This window comes from Capricornis sumatraensis, chromosome 2 (assembly GCF_032405125.1).
Source record: "Capricornis sumatraensis isolate serow.1 chromosome 2, serow.2, whole genome shotgun sequence".
NCBI lineage: Eukaryota > Metazoa > Chordata > Mammalia > Artiodactyla > Bovidae > Capricornis > Capricornis sumatraensis.
Genome location: NC_091070.1, coordinates 205,282,049 through 205,296,658, shown reverse-complemented (window position 1 = coordinate 205,296,658; position 14,610 = coordinate 205,282,049). Strand labels below are relative to the sequence as shown.

The window sequence follows — 14,610 nt, the reverse complement described above, 5'->3', positions numbered from 1 at the left end:
GCTGCCCTGTGGTGGCTCGGAGATAGGGCTGCAGCAAAGCCTTGTATGGCTCTGGCAGAGTAGCTCAGCGGCAGCACCGATTGGCTGGGCTGGCACTCCCAGCCAGGGTTGCCCGGGCCCCAAACCACGGTAACCAGAGCCGCCGCTGGAAGCTAGTGGATTAGCATGGTTGCCTGCCCACCCCCCTGTCCGCCACCAGGGCTGCTCTTTTCCTTTCCTAAAAAGGCGAGCTGGTCAGGTGAACTCAGACCTGGGGTAAGGAGGGGTGGGCGGGGTGGTCCAGGTGGCTCTGCTGAGGGTTCGGGAATCCTAGCTCTGGCCTTGGGCCAAGCTCTTCCCGGCTCTGGACATCAGCTTTCTCATTTATAAAAGGGGGAGGTTGGTATCTGGGTCTCTGTAAAGTGGCTGAGGCTGTGATGGAATTAAAGGATATGTCTGCTGGGGTCCCCCAACCCAGATTTCAGGACTAAGAGGTAGCCAAGAGGCCCAGATTCGCTTTCCATAGTACCAACCAGTCCCTGAATGTGTGGGCCTGGTTTTAAGTCTCTGCTCTGCCCCTGACCACTGTGCCCTTATGAGCAGCATCACCTGTCCAAGTCCCAGGCTTCCTCCTCTACAAAGTGAGGAGGTGATAAGTCTCTCCCTGGGCCAGATGGCAGTGGTGAGCCCCATGCAGGGCAGCCCTGGGCTGCTCCCTCCTCAGTCGCCCCCGTCCTTACTTGGCTCTTCTTGCTTCCTGTTTCTCCCTGCTCACGCCTATCTCAGGCTAGCCTGCCTTCTGAGGCCATCCTGCGAGCCGTGATTTGTCCCTGGGAATCTCTAGGGGTTCGTCTCCAGGTCCTAAGCCCAGAGAGGGTCTAGGCCTAGGGAGAGGGCCCAGCCCCGGATGGGGAGTGGCAAGGCTCTGCCCAAGACTTCCTGAGGTTCTGGGTCAGGCGTGACCCTGCCCTGCCACTTGCCAGGGTGCAATCTTGGGCTCTACTCTTCTGTGAAGTGGAGGTAGGTGCCCCATCTCCCTCACTCCAAAAGGGAAATTGCCTCGTGAATTCCAGAGAGGCCTTGGGAGGCCTGGTGTGAGTGACAGGTGGGCCTGGGCACCAGCAGCAGGCTGGGGAGTCAGGTTCTTCAGAAAGTTTGCATGCACTTGGCATGCTCTCGAGCACAAAATCCCAGCCCCTGTGTCTGATGGTCCATTCCTGCGCCTTCAGCCTCAGACGTGGGGACCCATGGGGCTGCCCTGGATGGCTGCTGAGAAGCCAGGCAGCTGCCGGGAAGAAGCCTTGGCCTGGGCCTACCTCCTCCCCTGGGTTCCTGGGGAGAAGGAGGTGAAGAGTCTGAGATCCAGGGCTCCCCTGGGGCCAGAGCACAAGGTGGAGATGAGAGGGAGGAACTTGGGGCTCCCAGAGGCGCTGCACTAGAGTCAGACTAGAGTCAGTCTCACGTAGCCTCTAACCAGCCCTGCATCTCTGGTTGGTGGGGGTCCTTTTGTTTTTAATATTTCTTTCTTTCTTTATGTTTATTCATTTGGCTGCACAGAGTCTTTGTTGTAACTTGGAAAGTGGATCTTTCCGAGATCCACTCAGGATCTTGGATCTTCTTTGCAGCTTGTCGGATCTTTAGTTGTGCCATGTGGAAACTTTGTGGCATGGAGACGCTCAGTTGGAGCGTGTGGGATCTAGTTCCCTGTACAGGGATCAAATCTGAGACCCCTTGCATTGGGAGCACAGAGTCTTAGCAACTGGACTGCCAGGGAAGTCCTTGGTGGGGGCTCTTTGGAACTTCCACTTTCTTCTCTAAAAATGGGGACCGTAAGTCTCATCTCCCTGGGTTGTCACTGGGGACTGTAAATTGTTGTTTAGTCAGTCACGTCTGACTCTTGTGAGACCCCATGGACTGTAGCCCTCCAGGCCCCTCTGTCCATGGGATTTCCCAGGCAAGAATCCTGGAGTGGGCTGCCATTTCCTACTCCAAGTGTTCTTCCAAACCCAGGAACTGAACCTACCCCTCCTGCATTGGCAGGTGGCTTCTTTACCACTAGCCACCAAGGAAGCCCAAGGACTATAAACAGGGCTTGTAAAATGCTGGAGGCGGGACTTGGCTCCATTCTGTGCTCTTCTTCTGGGCCTTTTTGGGATTCTACTTTCCCACTGGTCTCGACTGAAATTCAGGATCTCCCCAAGGACTCGCTCCCAGACAGCTGCTCCTTGCCTTCCACACCCCATGATCAAAATGCTAGGGGCCATCTTTCCTTCCGGGCCTCCTTCCACACCATTATTTTTTTCACTCCCTGTAAAAACCCAGCACCTTTGAGGCTGATGCCATGAGGCCCTGTCCCTGCCCCCATCCCATCGTTGACATCTGCTCAGCCCTTGGGTGTTTCTGACACTGAGAAGTCGTATCCTCGTGTGACTATTACACATATTTCTCATCTCTGTCACTAGGCACAGCCATATGACCTGCTTTGGCAGGTGAAATTTGGAAGGAGAGATGTCTTCTCCCGTGTAGAGCATTTAGTTGTCAATGCAACATTTCACAGCTCTCTCCTTTTTTCTGCCTCTGAGGTCACAGGTACATGGGATAAAGCATCCATCAGCCTAGGTCTCCAAATGATGAGGATGAGTACAATTCAGCTGCTGACCCACGTCGGACATATGGCAGAAGGGAAAAGTTCAACTTTCATTGTTTTCAGTTCCTGAGTTTCTGGGTTGGTTGTCTCTGCAGTGTGACAGCCCATATCCTGGATTATAAAGCCTAGCTCACAGCCTGCGTTTCCAGTCCAGCCCTGCAGTCAGCAGAGATGAACATACAGGTCACTGGCACCATGGATACTCGCTTCCCAGCCTTTTCATCTCTTGTGCCCAGCACCCACGCCTGTGTGGTCCACACCGCCTTCATCCACAACTGTCCTGCCTCTGGAGTAATGAACAATTTCCAACCTTTTCTTCTCTGTTCTCATCCAAAATCCCCAGTCACTTGACCACTGGCTTATTTCTGTGTCAGCCACCCCTGTTTGCATCCTTCCCAGCCTGTGAATTCAGGGCTATCTGTAACCTCACCTCTTCATCAGCCAGTTCTCTCACCTCCCATACTCCACGCTTCTGTCCCGTGGCCGGGTAAAACCTCCACCTGGAATGAATCTACTTGGCTGCCCTCTCCATGCCTTTGAGCACTGCTGAACAAACCACACCATTTATCAGGAGCAGTGCCACGCTGGTGATTCTCTTTCCCTGGCCAGCTTTCTCCTGCTCCCCTCTCAGGCCATTCACACTTTCTCAAGTCTTCGGTCCACATACCCACCCTGCACACCCCGCTACCCCCTACCCCGTACTGGAGTTTCCTCTTCCCCTCTCGGCAGGTGACAGAGAAAATTCCTTGGCAGAAATGTTCTCAACTTCCTGTCACTGTTGTCACTTGCCCCTCTTCCCTTGGGTCACACTGGGAGAAATTTCTGCATCTGGTACTTACATCTCCTCCTGATCAAGCAGGCTGGGGTCTCACCACCTCATTCCCATCTCGCTTCTTCCCTGGACTCCTTGCCACCCTCCAGCTGCTGCCCCAGCTCTCCCCTGCCCTCCTGCAGGTACTGGGAGGATGTCTGGGTCTGCCGCCCCACTTCCCTCTTCTCCTTACTCCCCAGCCGCCACCCTCTGCCTCCACAATCCATTCAGCACTGGCAGTGTTTACGAAGGGCCTGCAGGCCAGGCTCTGGACTAGGCCGGCTTTTCCCAAGTCAGCAATGATCCTCCTGCTGCTGAAACAGGCAGGTCCTCTTAGGTCCTTACTGCTAAACTTGTGTCCAGCATTTTACCCCGAAGCCCTCTCTTGATTCATCCACGTACCTCTTCTTCTGTCTGCTCCTGTCACGGCTTCCCCTCCACTCCACCTCCACCTGCAGCCCTCCCCACAACCCGCCCAGGCTCCAGAGCCCACAGGAGTTTTAGGACTTACTCTGTATGAGAGCTTTGTTCTCTCCTGTAGCAACAACTATGGCCACTGGGACTGAGGAATTAGTGATGTCATTATTTGCTTAAGGATGGCCTCTCCCATTAGAATGAAAGTTCTTTGAAGGCAGGGTTGTCTGTTTTGCTCGCTGTTGTATCTGATGATTAGTCCCTCACTGGTGCAGAGCAAGTCATTGTTGCATACAGAAGGTGGGGACCTATACCTGTCTTTTTCATCCTTGTAACCACAGTACCCTGTGTGAGGTCTGCTCAGAGGACATTTGTTGAAGCCTTACCATGTTCAAGGTTCTATTAACCATGCTGTATACATGCCTCCCAGGTGGTACTAGTGGTAAAGAACCCACCTGGCAATGCAGGAGACATAAGAGCCGCAGGTTTGATCCCTGGGTCAGAAAGATCCCCTGGAGGAGGGCATAGCAACCCACTCCAGTATTCTTGCCTGGAGGATCCCCATGGACAGTGGAGCCTGGTGAGCTATACAGTCCATAGGGTAGCAGAGTTGGAAACAACTGAAGTGACTTAGCACTTAGCACATACAGTCTCTCATTTAATCCTCACAGGAAACCCTCCACTTCACAGAACAGGAAACAGAAGCCCAGAGAGGTTGTGTAACTTGCCCAGTGTCACACAGGAAGTGAATAACTGTCACGATCAGATTCCAGGTCTTACCTTGCAGTGAGCTCAGTGGTGGCCCCTCAAGGTAAGTCCATGTCCTAACCCCTGGAACATGTAAGTGTGACCTCCTTTAGAAAAGGAGTGTGTGCAGATATACTTAAGTTAAAGATCTAGAGATGAGATCATACTGAATGAGGGAATTCCCCAAGTCCAATAACGAGGACCCTTAGATGGGACACACAGAGAAGGCAGAGGCAGAGATGAGAGTGATACGATGACAAACCAAAGGCCAAGGATGGCCTGCAGCCTCCAGAAGTGAGGACAGAGGTCTGGGACAGATCCTCCCTCAGAGCCTCCCAAGGAACCTTGATTTCAGACCTCTGGCCTCCAGAAATGTGAGCGAACACACTTCTGCTGTTTTAAGCCATTTAGTTTGTTCATTTGTTCCAGCAGCCCTAGGAAATGAATATAGACCCAAACCACATGGCCGTGTTCCCGTGCCTCCTGCCAAGCCTGGAAGGGAGGGCCCTTGGAATCCCAGGCTGTGTGACTATGGCCTGGCCACTTGCTTTCCCTGGCCCTGATTTCTCTGTAGCAAAAGAAGCACTTGGGACTCCGAGTGTCCTTCCAGCTCTGACATTCTACAGCCCTAAGAAAAATCATGAGCCAGGCAAGCAGGGCTCTGTTGGGATTTTCAAATTTATTCCAACGTGCTGTTTTTTTTTAAAAAATATCCTCAGGCTGAACACTCAGCCAGAGCTATAATAAAGGCAATTATTATACTTGTAAAAACTTCTCATTCACAGTACAGATGTAATTTACAACAAAGGTCACACATCAATACTGAGCAGTATTTTCTTTTTGTACATCAGACTCTGTGCTTTAGACCTGTGGGAGTTTTTGTTTTCGTTTTTTCCTTTTGCACTGATATATATACCATACCGACATTGCAAGATGCAAGTAGAGAAACTGGAGTTTAAATAAAATTACAGGCAAAACTACCCCATCCCAGTGTGGTTGCTGTACATATCTACAGTACAATTTTTGGAATGTATTGCCATTTAAGAACATAGAAACTCTCTACAGACAATTTCACATACAGAATACATACACCTTTTAGGGAAAAAAAAAAGGCAAATTTCTATCTTACAGAGAGCGTGTTATCTTACACTTGCCTATACATCTCTTTTTTCTGTTTCTTTTCTCTTCCTTTTTTAACACTAGGCTTAGTAAAGTGATCATAAGTGCCAAAGCGGTTTTCTGATGGAAAGCAGACAGGATTCGAGACTCAGGAGCAGAATTGGTGCAACAGGTCTTTGGGAACTTTCTCCCCTTGATCAGTGCTGCAGATCTGTCTCCAAGGACGGCTGCCCAGGCAGGACTTTTACTTTGAAGAGGTTTTGTCTGGAGAAAGGGCTAGAAAGCAATTCAGCTCAGTTATCTTGCTTATTCTTATTCAAAAGGGTTGGGTGAGGATGGAGCAGAAATTAAATCTTTTAGACTGGTTAACACAGAGAGAGGTGGAGGGACTGCTGGGTCTGGAGGTGATGGAGGTGGAAGAGTGGGCAGTTCGCTGCTGTTGACTTCCTGGAGGGTCTTAGTGGTCGGGGCCTTGGCGGGTGGTGGGGCGGGGGGAGTAGGCTTGTAAAAGGTGCCTTGGAGAGGAACAGGTTAGTGCCCAGAATGATCCTGAGCTTGTCCTGAGGGTGAAGGGCATCCTGGAGGGTACGCCTGGGGGCCAGCTGGCTTGGAATCCGCATGACAAGGGCTGGCTCTGAAACCCCAGCAAGTTGGTCTCCAGCCCCCAAGGCTGCCAACACCCAAGGACCAGAGCCGGCCTGTATCAGGAATGACTATCCTGCACATTTCGGCAGAACAAGCGACAGGTGTCTGTGCCAACAATTAGCACTGCTTTCTCCACTGTATCCCTTAACAGGGACAACAGTGTCACAGCAAGCTGAAAATGTGCACGTGGCTGGGAGCAGGGCAGGAGGAGAGGAGGGTGTGACGTGAGAGTCTGTCCCTTATCATGCAGGTGTGTATGTGGGCTGGGAGCTCTGTGTTTGGGGGAGCAGGAGTGGAGTGTGGCAGAGGGGGTGAGAGCCATGCCCAGTGACACACAGCCCAGGCGGGTGGCATCAATTCCATTTCTCTGGGTGCCAGTGTAGGGCAACCGCCTTTTGGCTAGATTGCTTGCACATTGTGTCTGTCATTGAGAAATGGGTCTCTGGTGATTCCTGGTCCCCATCCCCTCTGCCTGTGCCTGACTCTCCCCTGCTGGCCACCACCAGCCATGACTAGGCCTCCAGGAAGGAAACCTTAGTAGTTGGCTGTTTGAGTACCAGAGGAATGATGCCCTGGGGAGAGCTGTGGGGCAGGGCTTGGAGGAGGGGCCTGGCTACCCCCAAGGCCAGGGGCTGCTCTAGCAGAGCCCCCTGTTTGCTGCTCTGTAGGTTGGGAGCTGGAAGATCTTGCCCAGGAAGATTTCAAGCCTGGGCTGAAGCAATGCCCTTTATGCAGCTCCCAGGCCTCGGCCCGTGGTCTCCAGTCCTTAGGCAGCCACCTTCCCATGCCCCTCACCTCCGCCCAGGGGTAAGGTTGGAAAGCAAGGGTGAGGAAAAACCCAGCCTCTGGTCAAGTCTGTGAATGGGGCCCAGAGCTCCTTTCAGCTTTCTGCCAGGACCCACCAGTGCCAGCATAGCCAAGGCTGGGCTTGTTAGCCTTCTTCCAGGGGGACCAAGAGCTTCAGACCCTGGGTCAGGCAGCCAGGAAGTGCTGGTTAACCCTAGCCTCAGCACCCTGGAGCCCAGCTGCCGGCCTTCCAGGGAAGCCCTTCCCTGTTGTCCCCTTTATGTCTTAGCCAGAGGGAAGTGAACCAGGTGGCCTGGCTGGTTGTCCTGGCAGCAGAGTCCAAGGAGGGAAAGGTCCTGAACTGGTGGAAGAGGGAATTACGCCCAAGGGTAGGAGCCGACAGGGGCGCCTCTGCACCTTATGGTGTCCTGTCTAAACAACTTCAACAGCCCAGGAGCCCCCTCTGGCCACAGGAGTCATATAGCCTGGCTGAGGGATGAGGACTGGCCAAGGAAGTCCCTGCTCTGCGGCATTAGCACCTAGACTGGCTGGGCTATGACCATGGTCCTTGTGCTTTCTCCTCCTGGTAGAGACGAAAGAAAATCATTTCTGGAGGTTGTGGAAAACCCCACCTATCCTAGGGCTGGGTAAACGAGCTAGAGTTCAAGTTCTATATTTCAACTTGGGATTTTAATTTCTAGTCATGTTATTATTATTTATTATTATTTTTTACAAAGCAGGCTTTTGCCCCAGAAAATAACAGGGCAGCTTCTTAAAGGAGGAGATGGGGATGAGGAATGAGGCACTAGTTATTCTTGATTGCTTTGGAGAAGAACTGAAATGACCTCGGACAATAGGAGGCTAGGGGAAATATCAAACACCATTCTCTTTCTAGATATATATATATATACATATATATATGTATATATACACATATATAATTTTATTTTTTAAAAGAGATTTAAGCCAACCAATAGCAAGCCTGGGCAGTTCCCACCAGTCATGGTTCTGGGTACTTCCTGGGGATAGTAGAGGCCTGACAGTGTGTGACACAGCAATAGGAGGACCGGTCCTGCTGCAAAGAGGTCCAGAAGTGAGTCCTTGGAAACTTCCAGTGCCAAGTACCGGAAAAGCCCAGTCATGGAGGAAATAGAGCCCTTTGTACCCCAGGGACCAAATGTGAAATGAAGCCCAAGCCTGGCCTTGGGAATGGCAAGGCAATGCACCTTGGATCTTGACCCCCAGGGGTTAGGCCTTGTCCCTTCAGCCTTGTGGGTAGTTACTAGAACAAAGGCGCAGCAACGGCTGGGGCCCTGAGAGCAAGGCCGAGGTCAGGTGCTCAGGAACCGGGAGACGGGTGGTCAGGGCTCCTTCCCCAGTCCAAAGGTTGAGGGCAGGGTGCAGAGTAGAGGTGCCGGGGTTGGGGGATTTGTCTGCAGGTCAAATGCCAGCATGGGATCACGATTCAGACCACCAGGGTGTCTGGGAGCCCTGGGGACCCAACCAGCAACTACCTTCTACCTGCTCCAAACAGTTTGTGTTGAAATCCTAGGAAAATTTACCTTGTCTTTGGAAGAGGAAAGTTGGAGTTTTCTGGGCCTGCCCGTGGAGCCTCCCAGCCTGTCCCTCTGCCTTGGGCCACTGACCCTTCTGCTAGCAGCCAGGGGAGGCCACTAGCTGGGGTGGGATGAAGCAGCAATAAATAGGAACCATAAACTCTGTACACAGGAGTGCTTGCTTTTACATTTACTTATATATTTTTAAAAGTTTCTTTTTTTTTTTCCTCTGTCTCTCCCTCAGTGCATCCCCTTTCTTTCAGCAACTGACTGCCTCTTGCCAGCTTTGTGGGTGGCTACTGATCGCAGTGGCCCAGGGTGAGGCCCCATCTAAATATTCACAGCCTCCGTCTCCTCGTGGGTTTGTTTTTTTTTTTTAAATGTCTGTGTGTGTGTGTTGTTTGTTTCTTTTCAAGCAACAAAAGGTCATAGAAAAAGGCACAGGTAACTGCATACGAGGTGGGCAGATAAGACAGACGGGGGCTGAGCAGAAGCTGCTTGGAAAGATCAACAGATGGGACACGGAGCCCGTGACAGCAAGATGACTCGAGGAAGTCGGCTGGAAATGTCTGTTGCCAAACACCAGAAACCAGATGCTGAAGTGGTCAGGGAGAGGCTAAGTGCTCCGGGGCCCCCGGTCCTCGGGCTGGTGTGGAGGTGCCCCGGGCCCCCCACTTCCCGAGGGCTGGGGGGATCCCTGACTGGTCCTGGGTTCCCCAGAGAGGTTCCTCCTCCGGGCTGGGAAGCGAGCAGCGGTCTCGGCCAGGCAGCCCACGGAACTGCTGCGGTCCAGCGGTGGGGTGGTGGAGGCCGCAGGGTTGGCCGGCAGCCCCGGTGACTCCAGGCGGGGGCTCCGGGGCTCTGCCCGGTGGCCTGGGGGTACCCGGGGTGAGGTCTCCGGTGGGGTGCAGGGGCTGTGCGTCAGCGCGGGCTCTGTGGGCACTTGGGCCACACGGGGCTCCCAGTCGGGAGGTCTGCCCAGGCCCCCTCTCGTCCTCCCTCTCTCCATGGGGTAGTCCCTGGCCTCCAGCTCCGAGGAGAGTGTGAATTTGGAGACCTTGGCCACGGGGGACACAGAGGCTGATGAACTCTCGGTGGGGCTCCAGCGGCCTCGCTCCTGGGCCTCCCGGGACCCCGTCAGGTCGCTTCCGCCCCCCGAGAAGCCGCTGACCCAGGTTGTGCTGGGCCCAGGGAGCAGGATGGGGTGGGCCCCCGGCCGGGCCTGCACCATCTGGATTCCGCCGATGGGAATTAGGGGGCACGGGGCGCGGGTCAAGCGCTGGGAGTGCAGAGGCAGGTGGCTGAAGATGTTCTCCGTCCGGGCCGGGCTGTGGCCGTGGAAGTCATGGGGGGCCGAGAAGGGTCGGGAGAAGAGAGGATGAGCGGGGGCAGGTGAACAGGACGGACTTGGCGACTCGGCCTTCTGCTAGGGTCAGAAAAGAAGACAGAGGAAGGCGAGGGTTACCTGCTGGGCACCTGCAGACCCTGAGGACTAGAGAGAGGAGGGGGCTCGGTGAGATCACAGAGCAGGTCCTGGCTGAGCTGGGCCACCACTGAGTCCCAACCCTTGCCTACGGTGGTGCCCTGGGTGGGTGCCCTCTCTGGAATGGGCCATCCCCAGCCCTATGGTGACCATAGGCACACTCAGGAACCAAGGTCGCCACGCTTCTGGCTGGCGCATTCGTCTTCAGAGAATGGGGCTGCCCATTCTGTTGGCTCCCGTGTGCTGGCCCTCTCTCTTGGTTCTGCTGCCTCTCTTGCTCCTCAGACAATACTGACCCAACTTTACCCTTGAACATGAGTTCCCACCCAGGCTCTTAACCTCCTCCCACCACCAAGAATCTGCCTGCAATGTGGGAGACTGGGTTCGATCTCTGGGTCGGGAAGATCCCCTGGAGAAGGGAAAGGCTACCCACTCCAGTATTCTGGCCTGGAGAATTCTATACAGTCCATGGAGTCACAAAGAGTCGGATACAACTGAGCGACTTTCACTTTTTCACCACCAAGAATTTTAACTTGAGCCCCAAATTAAAAAACAAGTTAAGATTCCTGGATGGTGCTACTCCTGGAGCTCGAATCTCTTGAGTGATGGTGCTGACGCTGCTGGCGGTCGTGACAGCCAGTGACAGAAAAGGTGTTGGGAGGGGAAAAGTAAGCCGACGATGATAACGGCGTCGGTGCTGGGGATCGTGACTGTGGTGGTGACAGTGACGTTGTTTCAAGGGTGATCAAGCTTATGGGGGGGGGGGGCGGCTGGAGTGTACTGACAGCAGATGGCCCCGGCGATGTGACGGTGATGGTGTTGGCTGAAGTGACTCGGAGGGTGCTGGTGGCTCATGTTGGAGATGTGGAGATTTTGGTTGGGCTCTGCCATCTGCTCAGAGAATACGTGGATATGGGGTGGGAGGAGATGGCATGAGTATTTATACCCACATCTAAGACCACACTGCTCATAAGTGACAGAACCTGGATTTAATTCTGGGTAGTCCAGAATTAAAAAACTACCAGGTAGTCCCTGGTGGCTCAGACGGTAAAGAATCTGCCTGTGATGCCGAAGACCTGGATTCGATCCCAGGGTTGGGAAGATCCTCTGGAGAAGGGCATGGCAACCCATTTCAGTATTCTTGCCTGAAGAATTCCATGGACCGAGGAGCCTGGCCAGCTACAGTCCATAGAGTTGGACATGACTGTGCAACTAACACTTCCACGTTCACTTCCTTTTAGTCCAGCTACACAGTCCATGCTCTGCTGCTTCTGACACACGACTGACTGGTTTCAGGCACCCAGCACAGTGCCTGGTGTAAGTGGTGCCCAATGCATGCCTTATTGGTAACCGCTGAACTGGCAGGGGTGCAGCTCCGGGAGGTGTGAGCTCGCGGCCCCCCCACCCATCAGCCACTTGGGGGACAGGAACTCACCCACGTGGAGGTGCAGGTCTCCGCTGGGCTTCTGCCGAGAAGCTTGTGAGGTAGAGGCGCGGGCGGGTAGAGAGCCCGGGGGGCCAGCCCTGAGCCTGGGCCACGCTCAGCACCCGAGGGGCTGCCCGGCCCCACCAAGGCCCACTTCCCTGGCAGCGCTGACCGTGGTGGTGACTCAGCCTGGCCTGGAGACCATCTCCTGGTGGGCGAGTGTCTGGGGGGGCCTGGGTCTGCAGCGCCCTTGCGTTCAGGGGGCAGGCGCACTCGAGGAGGCAGTTCCCTTCCCAGGGGGTGGAGGGCAAGAGGAGACAGCTCGAGTCTTGGGGACCTGCAGGGGAGAGGGCCCGTCTGGGGGCCAGGCGGGCTCGGGGCTGAGGCCAGTGGCTCGCAGGCCGGTGAATGTCGCTGGGGAGACAAGTCGCTTTTGGTTAGTGAGTGTTTTGGGGTGAGTGGTAGGTGGCTGCCTGCTTCTTTGCTTGGGGACCACGGCCTCCTCGGGGACAGGGCCTGGGAGCTCAGGGCCGAGCCTATGTCCTTCTCCACAGGGCCCCGGGGAGCCGGTGCCAGCCGGGGGAGGCACAGGATGCTTTGGCTGGATGTGGAGCAGCTGCCGGGTGCCGAGCGCTCGGCTTCTGAGACCGAGCTGCCCCGGGTGGCCTCTGTGGGCTGAGGGCCCTGAACAGGTGAGGAGTCTGCCGGCAGCGTGGCTGGCGGGCCAGGCGGGGGCGCCTCCGAGGACGGGCCTGATGGCTCGTCCTGGCTCTCCTCCTCGTCCTCATCCTCGTCTTCGTCCAGGTCCGAGTCCGAGTCCGAGTCGTCCAGGTCTGAAAACTGGTGCTCTGCCACGGCCTCTGCGCCCTCTCGCCCTTCCAAGTCCTGGAATGGGTCATCACTGGTTCCTGAGGGACAGACACAGGAGGCCCAAGGTTACAGCCACCCCCCACACTGCTCTGTGCCACAAACCGCGCCTGACAGCCATGATCGTTGAGGGTATGGGAGCACTTTGTAAATAGAGCAGAAATGACCTTGTATCTACCATGCTAAGGTTCAGTTCTAGGGCCTGCAGGTGCATTAATTCCCCTAATCCACAAATAATCCTGCCCGGTCGGCACTACTCCTATCTTCATGTCACAGACAGGGAACTAAGATGAGAGGGTTTACCTTACCTTGCCCAGGTAAAGTAAGTAATAGGGCTGGCATCAAACCACAGCAAACAAGACAGGCCTTTTCTTTCTTTTTCTTTTTGGTTAGTATTCAGTCCTGGCTTCACCAAGAGCAAGTTAAGTCACTCTGCTGGGCCTCTGTCTCCATCTTTGTCAAATGAATATGACAGTCTCATCTCATAAGGTTTGCTAGGAGGAGGAAACACAAGCCTGGCGCATATCAAGGGCTCAGATATTAATGACTGTAGCCACTCAACGCATTCATGGAGACATCTATTATTCTGGGACACAGCAGCTGTGCTGGCAGGTCCGGCAGCACTGGGCACGGTCAGTTTCCGTACACACCTGCCACTGTGGCCACGCGGCTGATGCCTGGCACAACAGCATCTGGCAGGTGGCAGGCCCTGTTCTCTGGGAAGGTTTGGCTAAGCTGACCTCAGCCTGCAGAGAGGGCCTCTTCCCAGCCACTCATGTCCAGAGAAGGTGCCTGTAGAACCCCTGGTGCTCCCAGCTGGGGAGGAGAGTAGAGCTTTGAAATACCAGCCTCCTGGTCTGACTTCTGGTGGGGCAGCCCCACCAGCGGGGTCAGCTATGACAGGACACAGGCCAAGTTTGGGCATCTCTGAAGTTGGCAGCAATCAGGACTCTGGGGAGAGCTCCACTAACATCTTGCCCACTTGGCAGGCTCCTGACGGTTTGGGTCCTGCTGGCCCAACACTAAGCTCATGTCAGCACCCACTCAACTACTATCTAAGAGAGCTGGACACACGAGCTGACTCGGGTCACTGGTACAACCATGCTTCTGGACCCCACTATGCCAAGCTGCTCTGAGACCAGAAAGCCCAGCATGTGTGCTTTCAAACAGCTCAGCGCTCAGCAGTAAGAGGCACACAATGGAAGACAGTCAGCATGCAAGGGGATATAGATCAAAACCTGTGGGGTGGAGCTGGAGCTGTCAGGTGAAGGGAGGGCAAGGGCATGACTCCTGGCAGCTGGGAGCAGAACGGCCAGAAAGGGGGAAGGGGCTGGGGACCAGAGTGCGGGGTCGCGAGGGGGGAATAAAACGTACCTTAAAGCTTTGCCCTAAGACTTCAGCCCCAGGAGTTCACCTAGCCTCACCTCTCGTCAACCTGTGGGGAAACCCATGCCCACAGCAGGCAAATGTTTCCCCAAGGTCACCCAGAAAGTAACAGCTGAGTCAGGACTAAGGTTTATAACCCCTACATCATTACACTGCCAGTTTAAAAATGTTTTTATGCACCGAGAAGCAGGAAATGGTCTGGGTTTGAATCTCAGTCCCACCCCTTCCTTACTGTGCAATGTTGAATAATTTACTTTTTCTCTCTGGGTTCAGTTTCCTTGTCTGTAAAATGGGTGGGGGAAGGGGTAATAAAAGCCACCTCATGAAGCTGCTGGGAGGATTGTGAGGGTCTGACACCTAGGAAGTACCCAATAAACCTCAGCTCTTGTCACCCCAAGTACCCCACAACCTCAACACACAGGCAGCACGGCGAGCATGTCATGCTGCAGTTGAAGGTCAGAGGGCTAGTGCTACCAGTTAGGGAGTCAGGATCAGCGGCTCCTGATACTAAGCAGGAAAGATCCTAAAGTCTCTTTGTAACAGATGAAGACGCTGCGGGACAGAGGGCTGATGCCCTGCCCTAGGCACCCAGCTCAGGAGTGACGGAAGCCAAGAGTCCCCTGCGCAGCACAAGGTTCGCCAGGCCGCCCACATCTGGGCTCTTGGAGAGCTCTAAGGGAGGCCCCTGCGGATCAACCATTCCTAATACCCCTCACTGTCAATCTCCACAAAGTCCCGCCTCTC

At 54.5% G+C, this 14,610-nt stretch overlaps 1 protein-coding gene across 2 annotated transcripts in view; it reads right to left on the bottom strand.

Annotated features, from left to right (window-relative positions):
• Positions 1-9,296: 9,296 nt before the first annotated feature.
• Positions 9,297-14,610, bottom strand: part of HIVEP3 (HIVEP zinc finger 3) — a 55,491-nt gene continuing 50,177 nt past the window's right edge. The window contains exons 5-6 of one of the 2 annotated variants that reach the window (XM_068965890.1): positions 11,623-12,521; positions 9,297-10,130 (exon numbers count right to left, since the gene is read on the bottom strand). In XM_068965890.1, the coding sequence (XP_068821991.1) occupies positions 9,321-10,130; positions 11,623-12,521 (1,709 nt within the window). In that variant the 3' untranslated portion in view covers positions 9,297-9,320. The remainder of the gene's footprint in view (positions 10,131-11,622; positions 12,522-14,610) is intronic. The other variant, XM_068965889.1, reaches the window with a different exon arrangement.